General features: G+C 37.4%; 1 protein-coding gene across 1 annotated transcript in view; it reads left to right on the forward strand.

Annotated features, from left to right (window-relative positions):
- CNTNAP5 (contactin associated protein family member 5) overlaps positions 1-22,627 on the forward strand; it is an 872,890-nt gene that overhangs the window by 559,926 nt on the left and 290,337 nt on the right. The window contains exon 12 of the mRNA XM_073885276.1: positions 20,571-20,690. Coding sequence (XP_073741377.1) covers positions 20,571-20,690 — 120 coding nt within the window. The remainder of the gene's footprint in view (positions 1-20,570; positions 20,691-22,627) is intronic.

The following is a 22,627-nucleotide window of genomic DNA, read 5'->3' on the forward strand; positions in this document are numbered from 1 at the left end:
AAAAGAAGAAGATAACAGGAGAGGAAGAAAAGGGGAGTATGTCAGAGGGGGAGACGAACCATTAGAGATGATGGACTCTGAAAAACGAACTCAGGGTTCTAGAGGGGAGGGGGGGAGGGGGATGGGTTATCCTGGTGATGGGTATTGAGGAGGGCACGTTCTGCATGGAGCACTGGGTGTTATGAACAAACAATGAATCATGGAACACTGCACCAAAAACTAATGATGTAATATATGGTGATTAACATAACAATAAAAAATTTAAAAAAAATAAAATGTGCTGTCACTTCTACTGGGAAGGCTACAGGATTGCTTGTCAGCCTAGGACACTTCTATTCAGCTTTTCACACCCACATCAAGTACCATCAGACTAATGCCTTCAGTAGGCTTGGGTATTCCTTTGGCCAAATGTACACTAGACTTTGTATGTTTCTTCATCATAGAACATATCATATTATACTATAAATGGTGACAAGTCTATTTCTTTGTTATTCTGTTGGAGAATAGAAATTGCTTTTTCTTCTTATGTCCCTGAAAATTAGTATAGGCTTATAGTTTTCAGTATAGCAATTGCAGAACAGAAATGCTATGTAGAACAACAGATGGTGTGACTAGCACACTTACTGATCAGATAGATGTTCACCCATCAGTACTCTTGCTGGATTTAAACCTTGGATGCAGCTAGAACCTGAGCCCTCTGGAGGCTCCTACTCTGGGCTAGAGTGTTCTCAATCAACAATTGATAAATGTAATTCTATGGAACAGGAGTAAGAAGAACAGTAGGAACTGACTGATTTTGAGCACCAATTATGTGTTTGCTTGGAAATTCATTATAACCTTCTGAAGCAGATCCGGTAACACACTGTTAGGTTTAGGAAAATGTACACCTAGTGTGGTAATCAGGCTAGGTTTATAAGACTCAGAAGCAGGAAGGCTAGGGTTTTAATGTAAGACTCTTTGGCTAAAACAACAACAAAACCTCTCTTTTTCACTGTATCCCTGAAGCCTACTCTCAAGGAAATTACCATTTGGTTGTGAAGTCAAGGCTTACTCCAATGGAGAAAGTGTAGACCACTCCAAACGTGATATGAGTCTACTTTCCAAAGCATGACCCCAACCAAGAGTAGGAAGATTAGGGAATGTGTGCCTCGAATCAGGTCTTGGGAGATGGATGTGGTGGGGCTTAGTTCATGTTTTCTTGCTTGCCTGGGGTAAAGAGGTTGGTAATTCTCACTTGGAGGCCCCCTCACCAGATGGCAATCTCAGTACTAAAGCCAAGGTCACTGAATAGTTTACACTACCTTATCTTTCAAGATTACTTTCAAGCTGTATGAATCAGCCAGCATTTTGTACTCCTTATCTAGTCTGTCCACAACATCCCAGCCTGCCGCACTAGTGAAGCTTTTCTTCCGTGTAAGATGATAGGAATGCCATGAATCAGGGGTTCTTGAACACTGTGAGCCTAAGGAGAGGCCAGTTTAGCCCCAATAGAACTGAGTCTAGAGTTGACCTTAGCCTGTCTGCAGGGTTTATTTTTTATTTTTTTAAGATTTTATTTATTTGACAGAGAGAGACACAGCGAGAGAAGGAACACAAGCAGGGGGAGTGGGGGAGGGAGAAGCAGGCTTCCCGCCGAGCAGGGAGCCCGATGCGGGGCTCGATCCCAGGACCCTGGGATCATGACCTGAGCCGAAGGCAGACGCTTAACAACTGAGCCACCCAGGCACCCCAAGTCTGCAGGGTTTATGAGTTCTTGTTTGGATTGGATTTTTGTTTTATTTTGTTTTTTGTTTTTATGTATAAAACAGTAAAACATCCTCATATCGTCACATCAAATATCACCTTAAAAGCTTCACCTCTTTATATTTTAACCTTAAGAAGGGGTAAAGTGATGTGATCAAATTGGAAGCCCCAAGCAAATGCAAAAACAATTATCATCTATGGGTGCTTTTCCAATTTTAAGTACTTCAACAATCAAAAAGCTTTCGTTGTTATAAGTAAAGCCAGAAAGTCGCAATTAGGTGGCTAGGTCTTTCTGGGGCCCTTGGGGAGCTCCCAGAGCTGTTTACAAAGATAACTGAGGGATACTAGAAAGTTTATAAATGTTTGCTGGAGACTCTGAAATTGAAATAAGTCTCTGAATACAACATTCGATTTTCTTTAAAGATTTTATTTATTTATTTGACAGAGAGAGACACAGTGAGAAAGGAAACACAAGCAGGGGGAGTGGGAGAGGGAGAAGCAGGCTTCCCTCAGAGCAGGGAGCCTGATGGGGGCTCGATCCCAGGACCCTGGGATCATGACCTGAGCCGAAGGCAGACACTTAACGACTGAGCTACCCAGGTGCCCCTCACATTTGATTTTTCATATTAAGTGTATCTGAATGAGATGCAAGACCATCTCTGTGAAGGGGAAACCTGCAGAGCACAGCCATGCCTGGGCTCAGTTATCAATTGCTGTACTGAAGTGTAGGTGAGCTCAGACAAAATCAGAGTGATCTTCTGAGACTTTGTTTATACCTCTATAAAATTGAAGCTCAATATTACTTCATGAGGTTAGCAATCCTGCATGTAATGTGTCTAAGGCTGTGACTGGCATATAGTAGGCATCATATAGTATCAAATGGTAACTATTATCATTATGTGACCCAGTGAACTGTCCCTTTGACATTTCCTTATGCTGGATACATTTGTACTTATTGAGTGGTAGCCTGGATTTATACTGAATCTTTGTGTAATTTGAAATGGATTTTTGGATTACAGACAGACACATTTAAGGCTTAAATCTTACCATTTTATTAAAAAAAAATCAACTTGTAAACACTTTTTTCCTCCAAAAGAAAATAATACTTCCTCCTATTTCTCTTTAATTGATTTCTGATTAATTCTTTCCAAATGAGATGTCCAGATGTATAGAGTCCTAGATAAGCTGTAGAATAATTGTCTTCAAATCCAAACATGCATAAAAATGTCCCTGTGCCATGTTTAGGCCTCTCTTTAGAAAGACTTACAATGGCCTCTTTCTTGCTTAGATTTTCCTTCTTACTCAGGGGGACTTTTGCAATGGTCTTCTCTCTTGCCTTCCCATCCTCAGTCTAACTTATTTTAGTCTGGCTTCCAGAGAGGTCTCTTAGAAGGGCACATCTGCTGAAAACATGTGTGGTCCTCATCAGTCCCCACAGGAGCTCTCCTAACTTGTTCATTTATATGTTTCTAAATTCACCAACAGTCATTTGTTGAACACCTACTAGGAACCGTCCTACCCCCTGAAAATACAGAGACATTCAAGGTCCAATTCCCCCCAGATTTATCATATAAATGGAGAATATAACTTAACCTACACCCTCACCTGCTTAAAATCTGAGAGCAGGGCAATATCTTATTCATTTTTGTATCCCCAGCACCTAACTTTACCTAATACAGGGCTGGTATGCCATATATATTTTGATAAATTTCCAGATAAATATCTTAAATTTACTGTGTACATGTACTCAATCTTTTGTTGTTTAATTTTTTTAAATGATTTATAAATGATAACAATTGGATAGCTCCCATTGTCTGAATTCCTACTGTGGGCAAGCACCATGGCAGCCAATTTCCATATATTACCTCATCTAATTCTCATAAAAATCTTGAAAGAAGAATCAAGAGATTAAGAAACTTACCAAAGTCTTTTAAATTATGGGTTGTGTTTGAACCCAGAGCTATCAGCTTCCGAAGATTTTCTAGAAAGGCATAAAGTGGTAAAATGATAAAATTATTAACCAAGAGTAGGTTCATATATTGAGTGAGCTGGTAATCACTCTTGATTTACAGGATACATGATGAACATTACTCCCTGAAAGAAGTGCAGTATCATGAAGGACAACAAAAGGGGAGCAAAAAATATATGGAGACAACATTCTGGGCAGAAATTGAAATTATTTTGTCTATGAGTATGTCAATGTCAATACTTACTGAAAAATTGGGCGCCTGGGTGGCTCAGTCAGTTAAGCGACTGCCTTCGGCTCAGGTCATGATCCTGGGGTCCCGGGATCGAGTCCCGCATCGGGCTCCCTGCTCGGCGGGGAGTCTGCTTCTCCCTCTGACCCTCCTCCCTCTCATGTGCTCTCTCTCTCTCATTCTCTCTCTCAAATAAATAAATAAAACCTTTAAAAAAAAAATACTTACTGAAAAATTGAATTTTCAGCAAATGGAACAGAATTATAAAAAAAGTCACAGTAGCTGCCACTGTTTAATAAGTGTGACTTTTAAAGTTTGTTCCCTCCCTTCCTCCCCCCTTCCTTCCTTCCTCCTTCCCTCCCTCTCTCTTTCTTTTTCTTCCTTCCTTCCTCTCTCTCCCTTTCTTTCTTTCTCTTTGTCTTTCTTTCTTTCTTTCTTTCTTTCTTTCTTTCTTTCCTTCCTTCCTTCCTTCCTTCCTTCCTTCCTTCCTTCCTTCCTTCCTTCTTTCTTTCTTTCTTTCTTTCTTTCTCTTTCTTTTTTTTTCTTTCTTTCTAGAACAAGGCTTCCCAAGTTTTAACTTGCAAAAGATTCACCTGGAGATCTTTTAAAAACAACAGTTTCTACAGGGCTCTGCCCAGAGATTCTGATTCAGGGTGGAGTCCATGAATTTGCAAGGCTGGTGAGCTCAGGGCGATGCCAGTTGCTGCTGGTTTAAGGAGCACGCTCAGAACCACTGCTTTAGAAGCTGTGTGTGCCCCCTGAGGTTCATGCCAGTAGCTGCCTATGGAATCCCATGGCTTAGCTTCCATGCACCTGATAAGCTAGACTTAATTCAGTTGTGGATTACTAGGAAGGTTTATATTAAGCATGTTTACACACTTATCATTTACATATAACATATTATTAAGGATAATGACTGTAAGTTTTATAGATTAATTTACTGGCTCACAGAGGGTCAGGATGACAACATAACAGGAGTATTAGACACAAGATTTTCTATTTAGCAACTGTTGTTCCATCTTATCTTCATTTTAATGAAATATGTTGGGGCTTCTAAGGAGAAAATGAAATATTGGTGTAGTCTCAGGTGGAGAGACTGCTGTATGAGGTTAGCAATCCTGCTAATCAGATGAACCAGAGTTCATCTGATGGGCATGTTGCTGTAGTCAGACACTGTGGGTCAAATGTAATAGACACAAGGGCTCTGATGCAGTGTGTTCTCGAGGTTTGAGGTAAATCACCTTTTGGGATCTTTCCTATGACCTAACACCCTACCCCTTGACTTTTTTTTTTCAGGTTTATTGAGGTCTATTTTTACATCATTAATTTCACCTGAAGTGTACAGTTTGGTGGTTTTCAGTATATTTACACAGTTGTACAACCATCATCCCTACCTAATTATAAAACATTTCAATGCCCCAAAAGAAACCACATACACATTAACAGTCATTTCCTATCCCCGATGCCCACCTCTCAAACACCTACCCTCGGCTGCCAGCAGCCACTAATACACTTTCTGTATATATAGACTTGCCTCGTGTGGACATTTTAGATATATGAAATCATACAGTATGAGACCTTTCGTGACTGGTAAATTTCACTTTAACATAATGGTTTGAAGGTTCAAGGTTCATCCATGTTGTAGCATGTGTCAATACCTAACTCTTTCCTGTTGCCTAGTATTTCACTCCATGGACATACTTTGTTTCCCCATTCATCACTTGATGGGCATTGGGCTGTTCCATTGTTTTGCTATTATGAATAATGCTCCTATGAACATTCATGCACAGGTTTTTGTGTGGACATGTGTTTTCATTTCTGTAGAGGATTAGAATTATTTGATCATATCTCCCCTTTTAAAGCTTTTTATTTTGAAATAATTCAGAGTAAATTGGAAAAAAAAAGGTACTAGAAGGTCCTACATACCCTTCACCTAGTTTTTTCCAATGTTATCATCTTGTATAATTGTGGTATAATACTGAAACCAGGAAAATGACATTGATACTATGCATAGTGTTAATTCAGATTGCTCCATTTGGCATGCACTTTGGCATGTGCATGTGTGTGTGTATATTTGTGTGTGTGTGTGTGTGTGTGTGTGTGTGTGTGTGTGTGTGGTTCTGTGCAATCCTATCACATTTATGGATTTGTTATGGTTATGCCACCATAACCAGGGTAAGAATACTTTCATCACAAAATTCCTTCATGATGTCCCTTTATAGCCATACACTTTCCCTCATTATCCCCATTCCTAACATTTAGCCACCACTACTCTGTTTATATCTCTACTAGCCTCCTTTCCAGTATTGTGATATTACAGAATCTATGCCCATTTTCAAACTGTACCATCTATGTATAGACTGTGACATCAAAAGATCTGTTTTCTAATTTAATTTCTTTTTTTTTTAAAGATTTTATTTATTTATTTGAGAGAGAGATAGAGAGCACGAGAGGGAAGAGGGTCAGAGGGAGAAGCAGACTCCCTGCCGAGCAGGGAGCCCGATGCGGGACTCGATCCCAGGACTCCAGGATCATGACCTGAGCCGAAGGCAGTCGCTTAACCAACTGAGCCACCCAGGCGCCCCTAATTTAATTTCTTGACACATTTTTTGAGGTACTGTCAGCAATCCTGTCAGTTTTAATATACTATTATTTTTTTTCTTTTCTTGTACTGAAACCAAGCAAGGCAAATTCCCACAGACCTACTGCACAAGGGGTTTGCTAAATATAATTAAATAAATGGTTCTTAAGTGCAAAATGCTTCACAAGTATTTACTTAATTACTAGAATTAATTTGATCTTATTTATGTCTGTAGGCCATGTATGTAGATCTGTAACTAAATATTCAATCATGTGGTAAATATTAAATTGCCAGGGACATAGAAACAAAGGAAGGAAATAGGACTGAACCATTTTTAAGACCTCAAAAAATATGTACCTGTCTTGTAAGCAAGTTTCTTGTCTATTTCTATAGTTTTACAAAAGGAATATAAATGATGGGGCAGAAAAACTACAGTTCTGACCTTGGTACTTGAAAAGGTGAGATGTAAATAAAACTATTTTGCTGTCCAAATACTATCATTATCTTTAATGAGAGTGGGCATCACAAGGACATTTCAAATTGTACCTTAGGCAATAAATTAGCTGCCAGAATTAGATTCAGGCTATATTCCTTAAATATGAAAACACTGATACAACTGCTCTGTCCAGCTACATTATACATCTGTTTATATTAATATAAAAGTCTCTTCTAAAGAGTCTTAATATGTCCACTGTTGTCCTTTTCATTGAAGAACACACATCTTTGTGTGTGCCCTTAATATTAGACCTTCAAATGTAGCACATTTAACTAGTTGCTGTTTTGAGTGGAGACAACTCTTGCTCCACTGATAGATAGAGCTTCTTTTGTTTTTCATTCATAGTCCTATCTTCTTCCCAACAGGAAATGTGGTGCTTCTCCTGTAGATGACATCCAATGGCAATTTAGAGCCTATATAAGACATATAATGTCTTTTTAAAAAATATTTTATTTATTTGTTTGAGAGAGAGAATGCCAGCAAGAGCAGGAGGGGAGGGGCAGAGGGAGAGGGAGAAGCAGACTCCCCACTGAGCAGGGAGCCTGATGCAGAACTCAATCCCAGGACCCTGAGATCATGACCTGAGCTGAAGGCAGACACTTAACTGACTGAGCCACCCAGGTGCCCATATCAAGTCTTTTTAAATGAGTGAAGATGATCATAAAATTTTTCTCTTTAGCCCTAATATTGGATTAAGCCCACACTTGGCTATGATTTTCTTTCAAAATAGGCTGTTGGGTTCTAACTGCTGATATTTTATGTAAAATATTGTTATTGATATTCATAAGTGAGTCTGTAGGTTTCTTTTTTGGGGTGATCTGTTAGGTTTGGGTATGACCTTTACACTATATAACACACTTGGAAAATTTCTTTTTTTTTTTTTTCCTGTGCTTTGGAGTAATATAAGTAGCATTAGGCTTATCTACTCCTTAAAAGATTCTCTTGAGAAATTATATGATTCTGCATTTTTTCCCTAGGGGAGCTCTTTAAAAACTTGTTTTCCTTTTTATTTTATAGGAATTGGTCTTTTAAATTTTTCTATCTGTATTAGGGTTAGTTTTGGTAAGCTGAAGACCCTGAATTACTTGATATCTAGAAACATGTCTTATTTAGTTTTCTGAGAGCGTAAAATGGAGTTACTGAAAAATGAGTAGGTTTTCAATAAATGTGTATGGCGTATTTGTTATGCCAGTGGCTGATCAGAGAAGCTTCTGGACTCATACCATCACCAGACCTTCAACTTTAGTGATGTGTGATCATAAGAGATCTAAAAATGCACATGGCCAGGAGTTAGAGAGGCTGAAGGAGGAGGTAGTCCATCTGGAGTAGTAGCCGGCTTGGCTTGGCTGCCCTATGTTAACAACGTAAGTCAGAAGATAAGTGACAACACGTGTGCTCTCCCAGAGTCCCTTATGCCCTGCACTACAATCATGAGATAGCTGTTCGCTGTGTCACTTCCACCTTCCAAATCTCATGTGAAATATCCCTCTCAATCACAGAATCTAAGATGACCAAGAGAAAATACTGAAAGGCACTGACATGTCTTTAGGGGTTTCCCACGAAATGGTCCAAACAGATAAACCTACAGGAAAGTATATGGAGTGCAAACCACAGACATTTTCTGAGATCAATTAGTATTTTAGAGACCACTGTTAAAATGAGGGACTATAGAAAATTACCTGACATCCCAGCACACACACACACAAACACACACACACATATGCACACACACACACTATTTGGAGAAACTGTGTACACAGAAAAAAATGTCAAAAACAAAACTATATTATAATTAATATTCTCAGGGATATTAGAGATATATTGCATCAGTGAATCAAACATTGCATGACATTGGGGCGCCTGAGTGGCTCAGTTGGGTAAGCATTTGCCTTCCGCTCACGTCATGATCCCAGATTACTGGGATCAAGCCCAGCATCTAGCTCCCAGCTCAGAGGGGAGCCTGCTTTTCCCTCTGCCCCTCCCCCCACTCTTATGCCCTCTTCTCTCTCTCTCTCTCAAATAAATAAAAAAATCTTTAAAAAATTGCATGCTATTAAAACATATTTAAAGGGGAAAAACACTCTGGAGAATTTTTAAAAATGCTACAACAAAATATCCCTAAACTGGAAAACCCAAATGAACTTCAGTTGACTTGAAAGACATTTGTTAATATTAAATAAATTGTGGCATATCCATATCATAGTAAACCACTAAGAAATTGAACTATTGATACATGAAATGCCTTGAATGTATTTCAAGAAAATTGTGCTGAGTGAGAAAGCCAGTTTTTTTTTTTTTTTTTTTTTCTTTTAGAGAGGGAGATAGAGGAGGAGGGAGTGGGGATTGTGGGGGCAGCAGAGCAAGAGAGAGAGAGAGAATCCTAAGCATGCTCCATGCACAGTGCAAACCTGATTCAGGGCTCGATCTCATGACTCTGAGATCATTACCTGAGCTGAAATCAAGAATTGGAGGCTTAACCAACTGAGCCACCAAAGCGCCCTGAGAAACCCATTTTTAAGAGGGAATGCCTGGCAGGACTCCTGGGTGGTTCTGTAGGTTGAGCATCTGACTCCTGATTTTGGCTCAGGTCAAGGTCTTGGGCTTAGGGGATAGAGCCCCCAGTGGGTCTTGCACTCATCAGGGACTCTGTTTCGGATTCTTCCCCTCTGGCCCCATCCCCTGCTTGTGCTCTCTGTCTCTGTCTCTCTCTAAAATAAATAAATCTTAAAAAAAAGGGGGGAATGACTGGCATGATGGCGGTATGACCAGGAAGACAGCTGTATACCAGACGGAAACTATACCCTTCATATTGCAGCAGGTCAGAAAGATCCAGAGGATAATTTTTCAAAGAAGTTGAAATCCACAGATTTCCTGAAATTCCCAGATATTAAAGTAAAATATTTATTATGAGAGACATTTTCAAACACACACACAAAATGATAGAATAGTACAGTTGTTTTTGTACCCTTCCCTCAGTTTCAACATTTATCCATATGCTGTAATTTTTGTTGTTACTATTCCCTTCATTTCTTTTTTTTTTTAAGATGGAGTAATGCATTTTCTTTTTTTAAATTTTAATTCCAGTATATTAGAAAAACAGTATTGTATTAGTTATTAGTTTCAGGTGTACAATATATTGGTTCAACAATTCAATACATTACTCGGTGCACAATAGTGTACTCTTAATAAGTGTACTTATCACAATAAGTGTACTCTTAATCCCCTTCATCTATTTCACCCATCCTTCCACCTGCCTCCCCTCTGGTAACCAGCAGTTTGTTCTCTATATCATTAAGAATTTATTTTTGGAGGGGTGCCTCGTGGCTCAGATGGTTGGGCATCTGCCTTTGGCTTGGGTTGTGGTTCCAGGGTCCTGGGATCTAGCCCCACTGCCAGCTCCTGGCTCAGGGAGCCTGCTTCTCCCTCTGCCTCTCCCCCTGCTCCTGCTCTCTCTCTCTGTATCTCTGCGTCTTGAATAAATAAATAAAATCTTAAAAAAAAGAATTTATTTTTGGAGTTGTCTCTTTTATCTTTGTTCATTTGTGGTTGTTTTTTCTTTTTCTTAAATTCCACATATGAGTGAAATCATATGGTATTTGTTTTCCTCTGACTGACTTATTTCACTTTTGGAATTATACTCTCTAGATCCATCCAGATTGTTGCAAGTGGTAAGATTTCATTCTTTTTTTATGGTGGAATAATTTGCACTGTGTATATATACTACATCTTCTTTATCCATTCATCTACTAATGGACAATTGGACCACTTCTATAATTTGGCTATTGTAAAGAATGCTGCAATAAACATAAGAGTGCATATATCTTTTCAAATTAGTATTTTCATATTCTTTGGGTAAATACCCAGTGGTGGAATTATTGGATCATATGGTAGTTTTATTTTTATTTTATTTTATTTATATTTATTTTATTTCTGAGGAAATTCCATACTGTTTTTCACAGTGGCTGCATCAGTTTGCATTCCCACCAACAATGCATGAGCGTTCCTTTTTCTCCATATTCTCACCAATATTTGTTGTTTTATGTATTTTTGATTTTAGCCATCCTGACGGTTGTGAGGTGATATCTCATTGTAGTTTTGATTTTCATTTCCCTGATAATTAGTGATGTTGAGCATCTTCATGTGTCTATTGGAAATCTCTATGTCTTCTTTGGTGAAATGCCTCTTTATGTCTTCTGACCATTCTTAATTGGATTATTTGGTTTTATTAGATATGTCATTTGTAAATACCTTCTCCCATTCAGTAGGTTGTCTTTTAGTTTTGTTGCTTATTTTCTTTGCTGTGCAAAGGCTTTTTATTTTGATGTGGCCCCAGTAATTTATTTTTGCTTTTGTTTCCTTTGCCTCAGGAGACATATCTAGAAAAATATTGTTATAGCCCATGTCAGAGAAATTATTGCCTATGTGCTCTTGCAGGATTTTTATGGTTTCAGGTCTCACATTTAGGTCTTTAATCCATTTTGAGTTTATTTTTGTGTATAGTGTAAGAAAGGAATCCAGTTTCATTATTTTGCAAGTAGCTGTCCAGATTTCTCAACACCATTTTTGGAGAGAATTTTCCCATTGCATATTCTTTTTTTAAAAAGATTTTATTTATTCATTTGAGACACAGAGATACAGAGAGAGAGAGAGGGAGAGAGAGCATGAGAGGGGGAGAGGCAGAAGGAGAGGGAGAAGCAGACTCCCTGCTGAGCCAGGAGCCCAACGTGGGGCTAGATCCCAGGACCCTGGGATCATGACCAGAGCCAAAGGCTGAACCATCTGAGCCACCCAGGTGCCCCTCCCATTGCATATCCTTTCTTCATTTGTCAAAGATTAATTAACTATATAATCATGGGTTTATTTATGAGCTATCTGTTCTATCCCATTGGTCTATGTGTCTCTTTTTGTGCTGGTACCATAGTTGTTTTGAGTACCACAACTTTGTAGTACATCTTGAAATCTGGGATTGTGATACTTATAGTTTTTTTTTTTTTCTAGATTGCTTTGGCTATTTCAGGGTTTCTTGTGGTTTCATACAAATTTTAAGATTGTTTATTCTAGTTCTGTGGAAAAATGCTGTTGGTATTTTGAAAGAGATTGCATTAAATCTGGTGATTGCCATGGGTAGTATGGACATTTTAACAATATTTGTTCTTCCAATCTGTAAGCATGGAATATCTTTGTATTTGTTCATGTAATCTTCAATTTCTTTCATCATTGTTTTATATTTTTCATAGTACAGGCCTTTCACCTACTTGGTTAAACTTATTCTTAGATATTTTATTATTTTTGGTGAAATTATAAATGGGTTTGCTTTTTAATTTCTCTTTCTGATGCCTCATTATTAGTATATAGGAATGCGACAGATTTCTGTGTATTGATTTTGTATCCTCTGACCTTACTAAATTTATTTATTAGTTCTAGTAGTTTTTAGATGAAATCTTTAAGGTTTTCTAAATACAGTATCCTGTCCTCTGCAAATAGTGAAATTTTACTTCTTCCTTAACAATTTAGATGTTTTTTATTTTTTTTTCTTGTCTGATTGCTGTGGCTATGTTGAAAAGTGATGAGTGTGGATATTCCTGTCTTGTTCCTGATCTTAGGAGAAAAGCTCTCAGGTTTCCCCATTGAGTATGATATGAGCTGTGGATTTTTTTTTACATATGGCTTTTAGTATGTTGTGGTATTTTCCCTCTAAACCTACTTTGTTAGGTTTTTTGTTGTTGTTGTTGTTGTTGTTTTTGTTTTTGTTTTTAAGACAAAGTGAGTATGTTTGTGCAGGCAGAGAGGGGCAGAGAAAAATGAAGAGAGAATCTCATTGCCAAGCCAGTCATGGGGCTCAATCTCAAAACCCTGAGATTATGACTTGACCTGAAATCAGGAGTTGTAGCCTCAACCAGTTAAGCCACCCAGGTACCCCAAAGAATTTTTTATTATGAATGGATATTGTACTTTGTCACATGCTTTTTCTACATCTATTGAAAATGTCATATGATTTTTATCCTTCCTCTTATTGATATGCTGTATCATGATAATTGATTTGCAATATTTTTTTAAAGATTTTATTTATTCATTTGAGATAGAGACAGAGGGAGCACAAGTAGGGTGAGGGGCAGAAGAAGAAGAAGAAGCATGCTCCCCACTGAGCTGAGAGCTGGACGCGGGGCTTGATCCCAGGACCTGGAGATCTAGACCTGAGCCAAAGGCAGATGCTTAACCATCTGAGCCAACCAGGCACCCTGATTGATTTGCAATATTGAATCACTCTTGCATCCCAGGAATAAATCATGATGAATGATTTTTTAATGTATTGTTGGATTCAGTTTGCTAATATTTTGCTGAGGAGTTTTGAATCTATGTTCATCAGTGATATTGGCCTATACTTCTATTTATTTTTTATTGATTGATTGATTGATTGATTTAGTCATGTCTTTATTGTTTTGGTATCAGGGCAATCGTGGCTTCATAGAATGCATTTCAAATCCTTCCTTCCTCTTCTGGTTTTGAAATAGTTTGAGAAGAGTAAGTATTAATAATTCTTTAAATGTTTGATCGAATTTACCTTTGAAGCCATCTGGTCCTGGACTTTTGTTGAGAGTTTTTTGATAACTGATTCAGTTTCATTGTTGGTCATCAGTCTGTTCAAATTTTCTTTCTCTTCCTCATTCAGTTTTGGGGGGTTATATATTACTAGGAATTTATTAATTTCTTCTAGATTGTCCAATTTGTTGGCATAGAATTTTTCATAATATTCTCTAATAATCCTTTATATTCCAGTGGTGTTCATTGTTATTTCTCCTCTTTCATTTCTGATTTTGCTTATTTGAGTCCTTTCTCTCTCTTTTTATAAGTCTGGCTAAAGGTTTATCAGTTGTGTGGATCTTTTCAAAGAACCAGTTCTTGGTTTCATTGATCTGTTCTACTATTTGTTTGTTTGTTTCTATTTTGCTTATCTCTGCTCTCATCTTTATTATTTCCTTCCTTCTAGTGCTTTGGGGTTTTGTTTGTTGTTTCTCTAGTTCCTTTAGGTTTAAGATTAGGTCATTTATTTGAGATTATCTTGCTTCTTGAGGCAGGCCTGTATTGCTATAAACCTCCCTCTTAGAACCACTTTTGCTCCATCCCAAAGATTTTGGACCATTGTGTTTTCATTTTCATTTGTCCTCATGTATTTCTTGATTTCCTCTTTGATTTCTTGGTTGACCCATTCATTGTTTAGTAGCACCTTATTTAAATTCCATATATTTGTTTTGTTTTGTTTTCAGATTTTTTCTTGTGTTTGGTTTCTAGTTTCATAGCATTCTGGTTGGAAAAGATGCATGGTATGACTTGTCATTTTGAATTTGTTGAAACTTGTTTTATGGCCTAATATGTGATCTATTCTGGTGAATATTCCATGTGCACTTGAGAAGAATGTGTATGAATATGCTTTATATGTTTTAAGATGAAATGTTCTACATATATCTGTTAGATCCATCTGGCCCAATGTGTCATTCAAAACCAGTCTTTTTGGGTGCCTGGGTGGCTCAGTTGGTTAAACAACTGCCTTTGGCTCAGATCATGATCCTGGAGTCCCAGGATTGAGTCCCGCATCCAGCTCCCTGCTCAGCAGTGAGTCTGCTTCTCCCTTTGACCCTCCCCGCTCTCATGCTCTCTCTCTCTCATTCTCTCTCTCAAATAAATAAATAAAATCTTAAAAAGAAACAGTGTTTCCTTGTTGATTTTCTGTTTAGAGGATCTATCCATTGATGTAAGTGGGGTGTTATAGTCACCTACTACTAACAATTCCTTCCTTTAACAGTTATTTTTGTATTTGGATGCTCCCATGCTGGGTGCGTAAGAATTTACAATTGTTCTATCTTCTCATTGTATCATTCCCTTTATGATCATATCGTGTCTTTGTCTCTTGTTACAGTCTGTTTTAAAGTCATTTTGTCTAATATGAGTATTGCTACCCCAGCTTTCTTTTCATTCATTTTGTGTGATAAATATTTTTCCATCCCTTTACTTCCAATCTGCATGGGTTTTTAGATCGGAAATGAGTCTTTTACAGGCAGCAAGTAGATGGGTCTCCCTTTTGTATTATGAGACATTTTAAAAACAAATTGTGTACTGATGATTTCATTACAACTACCCCAGGACGAATCTCTAACAAAGAAGACATTTTTGTCTTTTGCTACAAAACCATACTACCATTATCATACCCAACCAAAATTAAAAATAATTTCTTGATATCATCTGATACCAAATTTGATTTTACTTTATCTGCTTATCTTTTTTTTTTTTTTTATAAGTCCACACATAGTGTTTGGTATGTCTCTTGCATTCCTATCTCCTCTTTACTATTTATTTTTTTAAGAAACTGAGTCATATGTTCCCACATTCTGGATTTAGCTAATTGCATCCTTGGAGTGTGGGTGAGCATATTTCTTTGCCTCTTTCTGTAAATTAGTGTTTAAATCTCAGGGTTTGATTAGATCAGTTTCAAATTTTTGGCAAGTCCCTTGTAGTGTTGTGTATTTCTGATTATATTACATTAGAGACACCTTAATAATCACTTTAGAGGGGTGCCTGGGTGGCTCAGTTGGTTAAGCGACTGCCTTCAGCTCAGGTCATGATCCCAGGGTCCTGGGATCGAGCCCTGCATCAGGCTCCCTGCTCGGCGGGAAGCCTGCTTCTCCCTCTCCCACTCCCCCTGCTTGTGTTCCCTCTCTCTCTGTCTCTCTCTCTCTGTCAATTAAATAAAATCTTTAAAAAAAAGGTAGAATTTAGAATAAATTTCAAAAAAAATAATCACTTTAGAGAATGTTTAGATTGATCTGTGAGTTTGGGTATTGTTAACTTAATCCATCCAATAAAAAGTCCTCTATCAACTTATATTTTTATGGAATATTAAGTTACCATCAAATATATTCCATACAAGAAAGGAAGGGTATGATCTATAATTTTTTCAATTTTTAAAATAGGACTTTATTCTCTGAAATCCTCCAGAGGTGACCAATGGACTTACACAGATTAGATCAATGATAGGTAGATGATAGATAGATAGATGATAGATAGATAGATAGATAGATAGATAGATAGATAGATAGATAATAGATAAAAGAACAAGTAGGTTGTATATCTTCAAATATATAAATGTGGTCATTAGTGTCCTTTTGTACTCAAATTCTTCCATCAAGTTAGCTCCTGTGCCATTTTTGACATACTTGAATTTTGATAGCTTTCTTATTTTCAAGCAAAGGAAACATTCTAATATCATTTTATTCCAAACATAAACTCAGTAAAACCCTTCTTCATTTTAGTGGGAAAATGTGTTTAGAGACCACAATCTGTGCATTAGGGTGCTTCTAGTACTTTCAGTAGTCCAAATGTGAAAATACATCATTAAAACAATTAAATAATGAGTTCATATTGATACCACCAACTCAAATTAAAATTTCAGAATTATATATTTTTTACATTTTATATTTTTATTTTATGGTAAAATTTTAGCTTCTGTTGTCATTAACAACATAATTAGCTATTAATTTTTCTTGATACATATAATAGTTTAATGAATCAATACCAATATTATTTAACAAGAAAGCCATTTAATATATTTTAAGACTTTTGTTATTTTTTTTCTAATAGATATATCCTACTGTTTCCTACTAGTCAAATTACTGTTTTCAATATATTTAAATTTATGAGTTTATAATAAAAATAAAAATATTTTTATTTTTCACTTGTGGAGGATACTAGGGGACAATTTCAGTATTTTGAAACTGATAAATTAAAGAAGCATCTTGCTTTTTTCATACACAATCTTGTAGTTTATGGTAAACTAATAATTGATCAGGAATGTTTCATTTTTATAAAATATTCCCACTAATAAATCAAGAAAGAATGATAGAATTAGATCAGCAACTTAACAACTGGTATGTTTTGGGGCAAAGTCCTTATGTTTTATGAGTTTATTTGTAGTATTTGTAAGTGGGAATGCTCGTTACCAGGCTTTGCCCTTAGGTATCTCCCTGTAACTGAACCAAAATTTCAAGAGAAAGTATATTAGGAATGGTAGGCTAACTAAGGTAGTAATCAGTCCCCAAATATTAATGCCTTAGTAAAATAAAAGGGCTTTTTTATACTCCCATTACATGGCTATGTGATCCTGTTCCATGAAGTCAAACATGAAACAGTCCACCTCTATCACTCCATTTCCTTTTAGGCCCTTGCAATGCTCTATATGGATTTTGGTTAACTAAGTGATTTGCTTTGGTCAAAGTTGCATCAGCAAACATGCAATCAGAGGCCTCACAATCGCTCACCATCTTGTTGATCTTGGAGACTTTACCAATGGGAATTTGCTTGTGAGAGTATGAGAAACCACGCAGGGAGAACCAGTGCACCCCAACAAGCCCTACTGACCTAGCAGCTAAGTGCAGATGAATGGGCAGGCCTCACAAGACATTCTGAGCCTTACCAGAAACTGCCCAGATTAACCAAGACCTGTAGAATCTTGGAATGATTGTTGTTTTAAGTCAGTTTTGGAGTAGTTTGTTATTTGGCAATGGATAACTAATACACTGAGAATATAGTTGAAGCAAGATTAGCCAAATATAATAATATGATAAAATCAGGTTCATTTTATACTTTTCATTCTTTACATGAATTTCAAACATTCTATAATAAAAAGTTTAAAAGAAACTACTGAATGTCAGTATCATTTGAAACAATTTTTAGTTCATTTGTTTTAATTTCCTTTCAGTGTTTAGGAATTGCTCTTTTTTATTATATTTGATTTTTTAAATTATTTAAAATATTTCTTTCCAAAATTTAAAATATAAATATCCAGAAAGTTCTAGCTTTCATCTCTGTCCCCTCTCCCCCATTCTTTCTCTCTCTCTCCCCTTAGATATCCATTTATATTAGTTGTTACATGACTATTTGGGGAGGCGTTTTAGAGATTTGTTAGTGAATTATTTGTGACCAATACATAGACAACTAGGCAAACAGGAAAATAAGGCAGTTATTAATTTCAAGAAAAACTACATTTGTTTGAGAAAAGGAAAATTAATCACATTATGAGATTTGCTCTTTGTGAGTGGCATGTATGTTGTCACATCACTGTAAACGGTATCCATTAATCTAACTAAAATTACAATACAACTATATTGGAGATATGGGGGATAGAAAGTTCTTTGGATGTGGGGGGTAAAGAAAAAGCCAAATTCTTATCTTTATGTTAGTAAGTGAATAAAAAACCGTGTAAGTGAAAATAAACCAAGAAGTAGCAGTTTGGACATGCTATTCAGAAATACAAATAGTCAATACCAAAAGAATGAACTAAGAACTAAAAGTCATCTTCTTTGTAGAAGGGTGGTGGGAACTGTTGGTTTTTCATAAGGACCTTTGTTGATTATTTTGTGAGTATGTCTTTGAATCCTTACTAGTTGTATGAGGTAGGCTGTTTCTTATAGCCCCATGAAAAAAATTAATTCTTTGAGAGTTTATTACCTATCTATTGCTGTGTAATGACTTATAGCAAAACTTGGCATCTGGAAACAACAGATTATTACTTCATAGTTTACCTGGGTCCTTGAACAACTTAGATGAGTGGTTCTGGCTCAATCTCTCATGGAGCTACAATTAAGATGTCAACCAGAAATAGAGTCATTTTGGTGTTTGACTGTGGCAGTCTGCTTCAGGGCTCACTTACATGGCATGCCCAGAAGCCTCCAAGCTCACTCATGTGGACCTCCTCCAGGGTAGCCTCAGGACAGAGCAGTTGGCTTCTCTGACAGTGAATGATCCAGGAGCACCCAAGATGGAGGCCACAGCCTTTTTAAAATCTAGTCTTGGAAATGCTATCTATCACCTCTATTATAATCTGTTAGAGGCACATCCATCAGTCCAGCCTGCACTCAAAAGGAGAGCAATAATTCAGGAACAAAATTTGAATGCAAGGATGTGTATAAGATGAGGTATCTTAGGGGTTGCCTACAACAGGAGAAGTGGCTTCTCCCAGTTCCCATAAGTAAGTGTAAGCAGTAGCCTTGTGATGTAGAACCACCCAATTTGATTCCAGGGCTCATGTTCTTAACCACTATGTAACTCATATTTGTTGCCTGTGTGGTATTTACCCTGCATGTGAAAGCAGCACCTCCTTTCACACTGTTGCGATCTTGAAAGTATAGGGTGGTGGGAGGGATAATATACATACGAGCTGACTTTCATATGTGTGGCACGCACCCAGGTGTGTTAGGTTTGAGCAAACAGAAATAAGCTATATGTTATGCTCTGTATATATGATGCAAACTATGACTCCCCCATTTACCTCTGGTTCCAAAAGTGTGCATGACTGCAAGAGAGAATTATAGGAGTACAAGGATAACCTTGAATTCACTCTAATTTATAAAAAGTAAAACCCTCTCAAGCTTTAGAACTTTATTGGTAATGAATTATCTGAGGCACCCCTCACTCTTGATCATGACAAAGTGCAGCTTCATATTTCTGGGATGGCGCATTATTCACAGGGGCATGTTGGCTAAGGTGAGGACCTGGTGCTATATCTTTAAAGCTGTTGAGAGCCACTGAAGTGTTTTAAGCATGGGAGGATGACATAATAGGATATGTACCTGCTCCTCTGAGCTATAACATTTTGTCTAAAACATCAGATGACATTCTACATTCTCATGCATGAGACAGCAGATGCCTCCTTTACACGCCACTGAATTCATTCATGTTACTGTAATGAGATTTATAAATTTCTCATATCTGTGTATTGGTCAAAGTACCCTATCTCAAGCCACCCGTATCTGCCTCTCTCTCTGTGCACATAACCAAATTTGTGGCTACAGCCAGGCTGTGAGCTTTCTATGACACATACTGATTGCCTCATTCATGGTCTGTTGTCAGGTGGCAACCATGCTATTGACACATATTAGGAATTCAGTGAATGTTGTTAAGTCAAAATGGACTCAACTTGATTGGACGTCTGCTCTGTTTTAGGTACCATACTGAGCTCTGGATGTACAGAAATAAGATAATGTCATTTTATTTTATTAATAAAAAATTCATGACCATATATATTCATTCAGTTTTTCATTCATTAATCAAACATTTTTGAACTGCTCTGAATGTGGCATTGTGCCAGGTGCTGGAACACAGCATCACACAGCACAGGGCCGCCGCTCTTACAGCTTCTGTGACCACCGTTGGGGACAGAAGAGTATATGATGATCCTAGCTCAGTACACTGTGTGGGCACAGAATAGGGGCTCATACATCAGCACAGAGAAGGGCCACAATTGAGGGAAGGGGAGATTTTTTGGAGGAAGTAAACTCTGAGTGGTTCAGAAGAATAGATGTCAGGATGAATGGAGGTGCAACTCCATCAAGTATTGGGACACTGGATTGGTAAGACCTGGGTGGGGGGAGTGGGAAATCAAGGCTCTAGAAGGGGAAGGGATCAACAATTAAAGTAAATATTAGTAGGAGTTACTGATCCCTCTAAAGTGATATGCAAAACCAAGCAAACCTTCATCTCTGCTGTCTTTGTGTCTTTCCAGCCCTCTACGAGCAATCCTGCGAGGTGTACAGGCACCAAGGGAACACAGCTGGTTTCTTCTACATTGACTCTGATGGCAGTGGGCCACTGGGACCCCTCCAAGTATATTGCAACATCATAGGTAAGGATCAGAATCCCCACTCACTCTTAACCTAGCTATGTGATGGTACACAGCAAAAGGAAGACCACTGGAAAGGGATATGTGTAAATACAAACTTAAAGAACCAACTTCTGTGTACGGGGGATGTTATTTAAGTAAATAATAGAAATTAGCAGCTGGGTTATCTTCATTAGAGAGGAAGACTTAATGGTCTTGATCACATTCCGCTGAACCAAGAATTAACTCTGAAACATTTTCTTTAGAGCTTGGCCAGGACATTTTCTCTCTTAAAACTCAAAAGCAGAAAGAAAGGAAAAACAACTAAACAAACAAAAAACAAAACCAAAATCAATAGGAAACCCTGACTCAGGAAGTGGGAAAGTGTGATTCATGTCTGACCCTGGGCATGGTGTGAACCCCATATGCTTTCTGAGCTTCAGTTGTTCATCAGTGAAATGGGAAAAGTAATTCCTTCCTCCCAGAGTTGAAGATAAGACACAATCATGAGTATTGGAGGAATTGTCCAGGCTACTTATCCAGTAGATGCTTAATAAGAAAAGTGAGCTATTTGCATTTTCCTGGCCACTCCTTTCTAAGTGCAGAAAGTCATACTAAGAATTAATTATTGCACAGATTTAAATACAATATACAATCACTAAGTTATTCTGAAAAATAATTCCTCAAAACCAAAACCTGATGTAATAGTTCCTTAAAAATAGAGCAATGCAAGTGCCGTCTCCATTGTGAGTGTCATTAATTGACACATACACATTTTTGTGTGTTTGTTTCAAGCTCTGGCCTTTGGAAATGACAACAGAATCTTGTAATAAAGCAGAAAAGTAGGAGGGTATTAGGGATCATTGAGTACTCAGGCCTCAGGCTTCCCTGCAACAAGGCAAGCACATTCACCGAGCTCTTTCTGTAGCCACAGGCTGGCCTGGGCACTGAGGATATGCAGAAAAATAAGACACAACCACTCTCATTTGTGAGGCAATAATATCAGGAAAAATGCCATGTACTATCACAGGTAGAAATGCAAGCAAACCATTGCAAAACTGATGATTATGGGCACTTAGCGATTTGTTCATCTGGATACAAACAACCACACCACACTTCTTCTGCAGAAGATGTTAGTTACACAGAATTAGATGCATTTCATTGCATTTCCTTAATACTCCGTCACTCCAAACTGCATATATGCTGGCTGCTTCTCAACTTCCCTATAACACAATTAGAAATTGTGACACTGTTTTTTTTTTTCTATGTTATGGTAACCTATAGCGTTAACATATAGGTGAAGAACTAGTTTTCTCCGTGGATCTTGACTATTTTCAAAATGTAATTAACACATGGAGCTCCAGTGATTCTTGTTAAAAACTCAGACTTTCTAGCTTAAGAAATTGATTTCAGTAAATGCCCTTTTACTGAGTCCCCTAAGTGATTCCAATGCAAACTGTCCCTGGTTTACTCCTTACCAAAAAACAGAGGGAGTGATTTGGCTGCAGAATAAGGGCAAGGGGACCAATGCCTGCTGATGAGAGATCAGTTGTGATTGCTTGTCTCCTACCCACTTTGGGAGCTGAACTGAGAGTTTACAAATACCATTTCTTGCACTCCTCACAATAAAAACCTGAGATAGATATTTTTATCTCTATCTTACACAGAAAGAAAGAGAATATGAGAATTTCATGACTTGCTCAAGGTAATAAATACTGGGACTAATAGTCAAGACTCAGGAAGCAAACAAAAGCTTCTGGTGCAGTAATAATTTATATCACTCAAGCATTAACTGGATACTTTGTATTGCTTATGTTTTGCTTTAAACTGATTTTATTTTTGTTATAAAATAAGTCAATATTAATTATAGAAAATTTAACGAAAAAAGCAAGGTCTGAAGAAATTGTTAAAGTCACCTTTAAACCACAATCCACAGATTGCCATTGTTATTTTATTGTTAG

Source organism: Callorhinus ursinus, unplaced genomic scaffold (assembly GCF_003265705.2).
Source record: "Callorhinus ursinus isolate GAN/ISIS: 27379988/994484 unplaced genomic scaffold, GSC_fseal_2.0 scaffold2, whole genome shotgun sequence".
Classification (NCBI taxonomy): domain Eukaryota; kingdom Metazoa; phylum Chordata; class Mammalia; order Carnivora; family Otariidae; genus Callorhinus; species Callorhinus ursinus.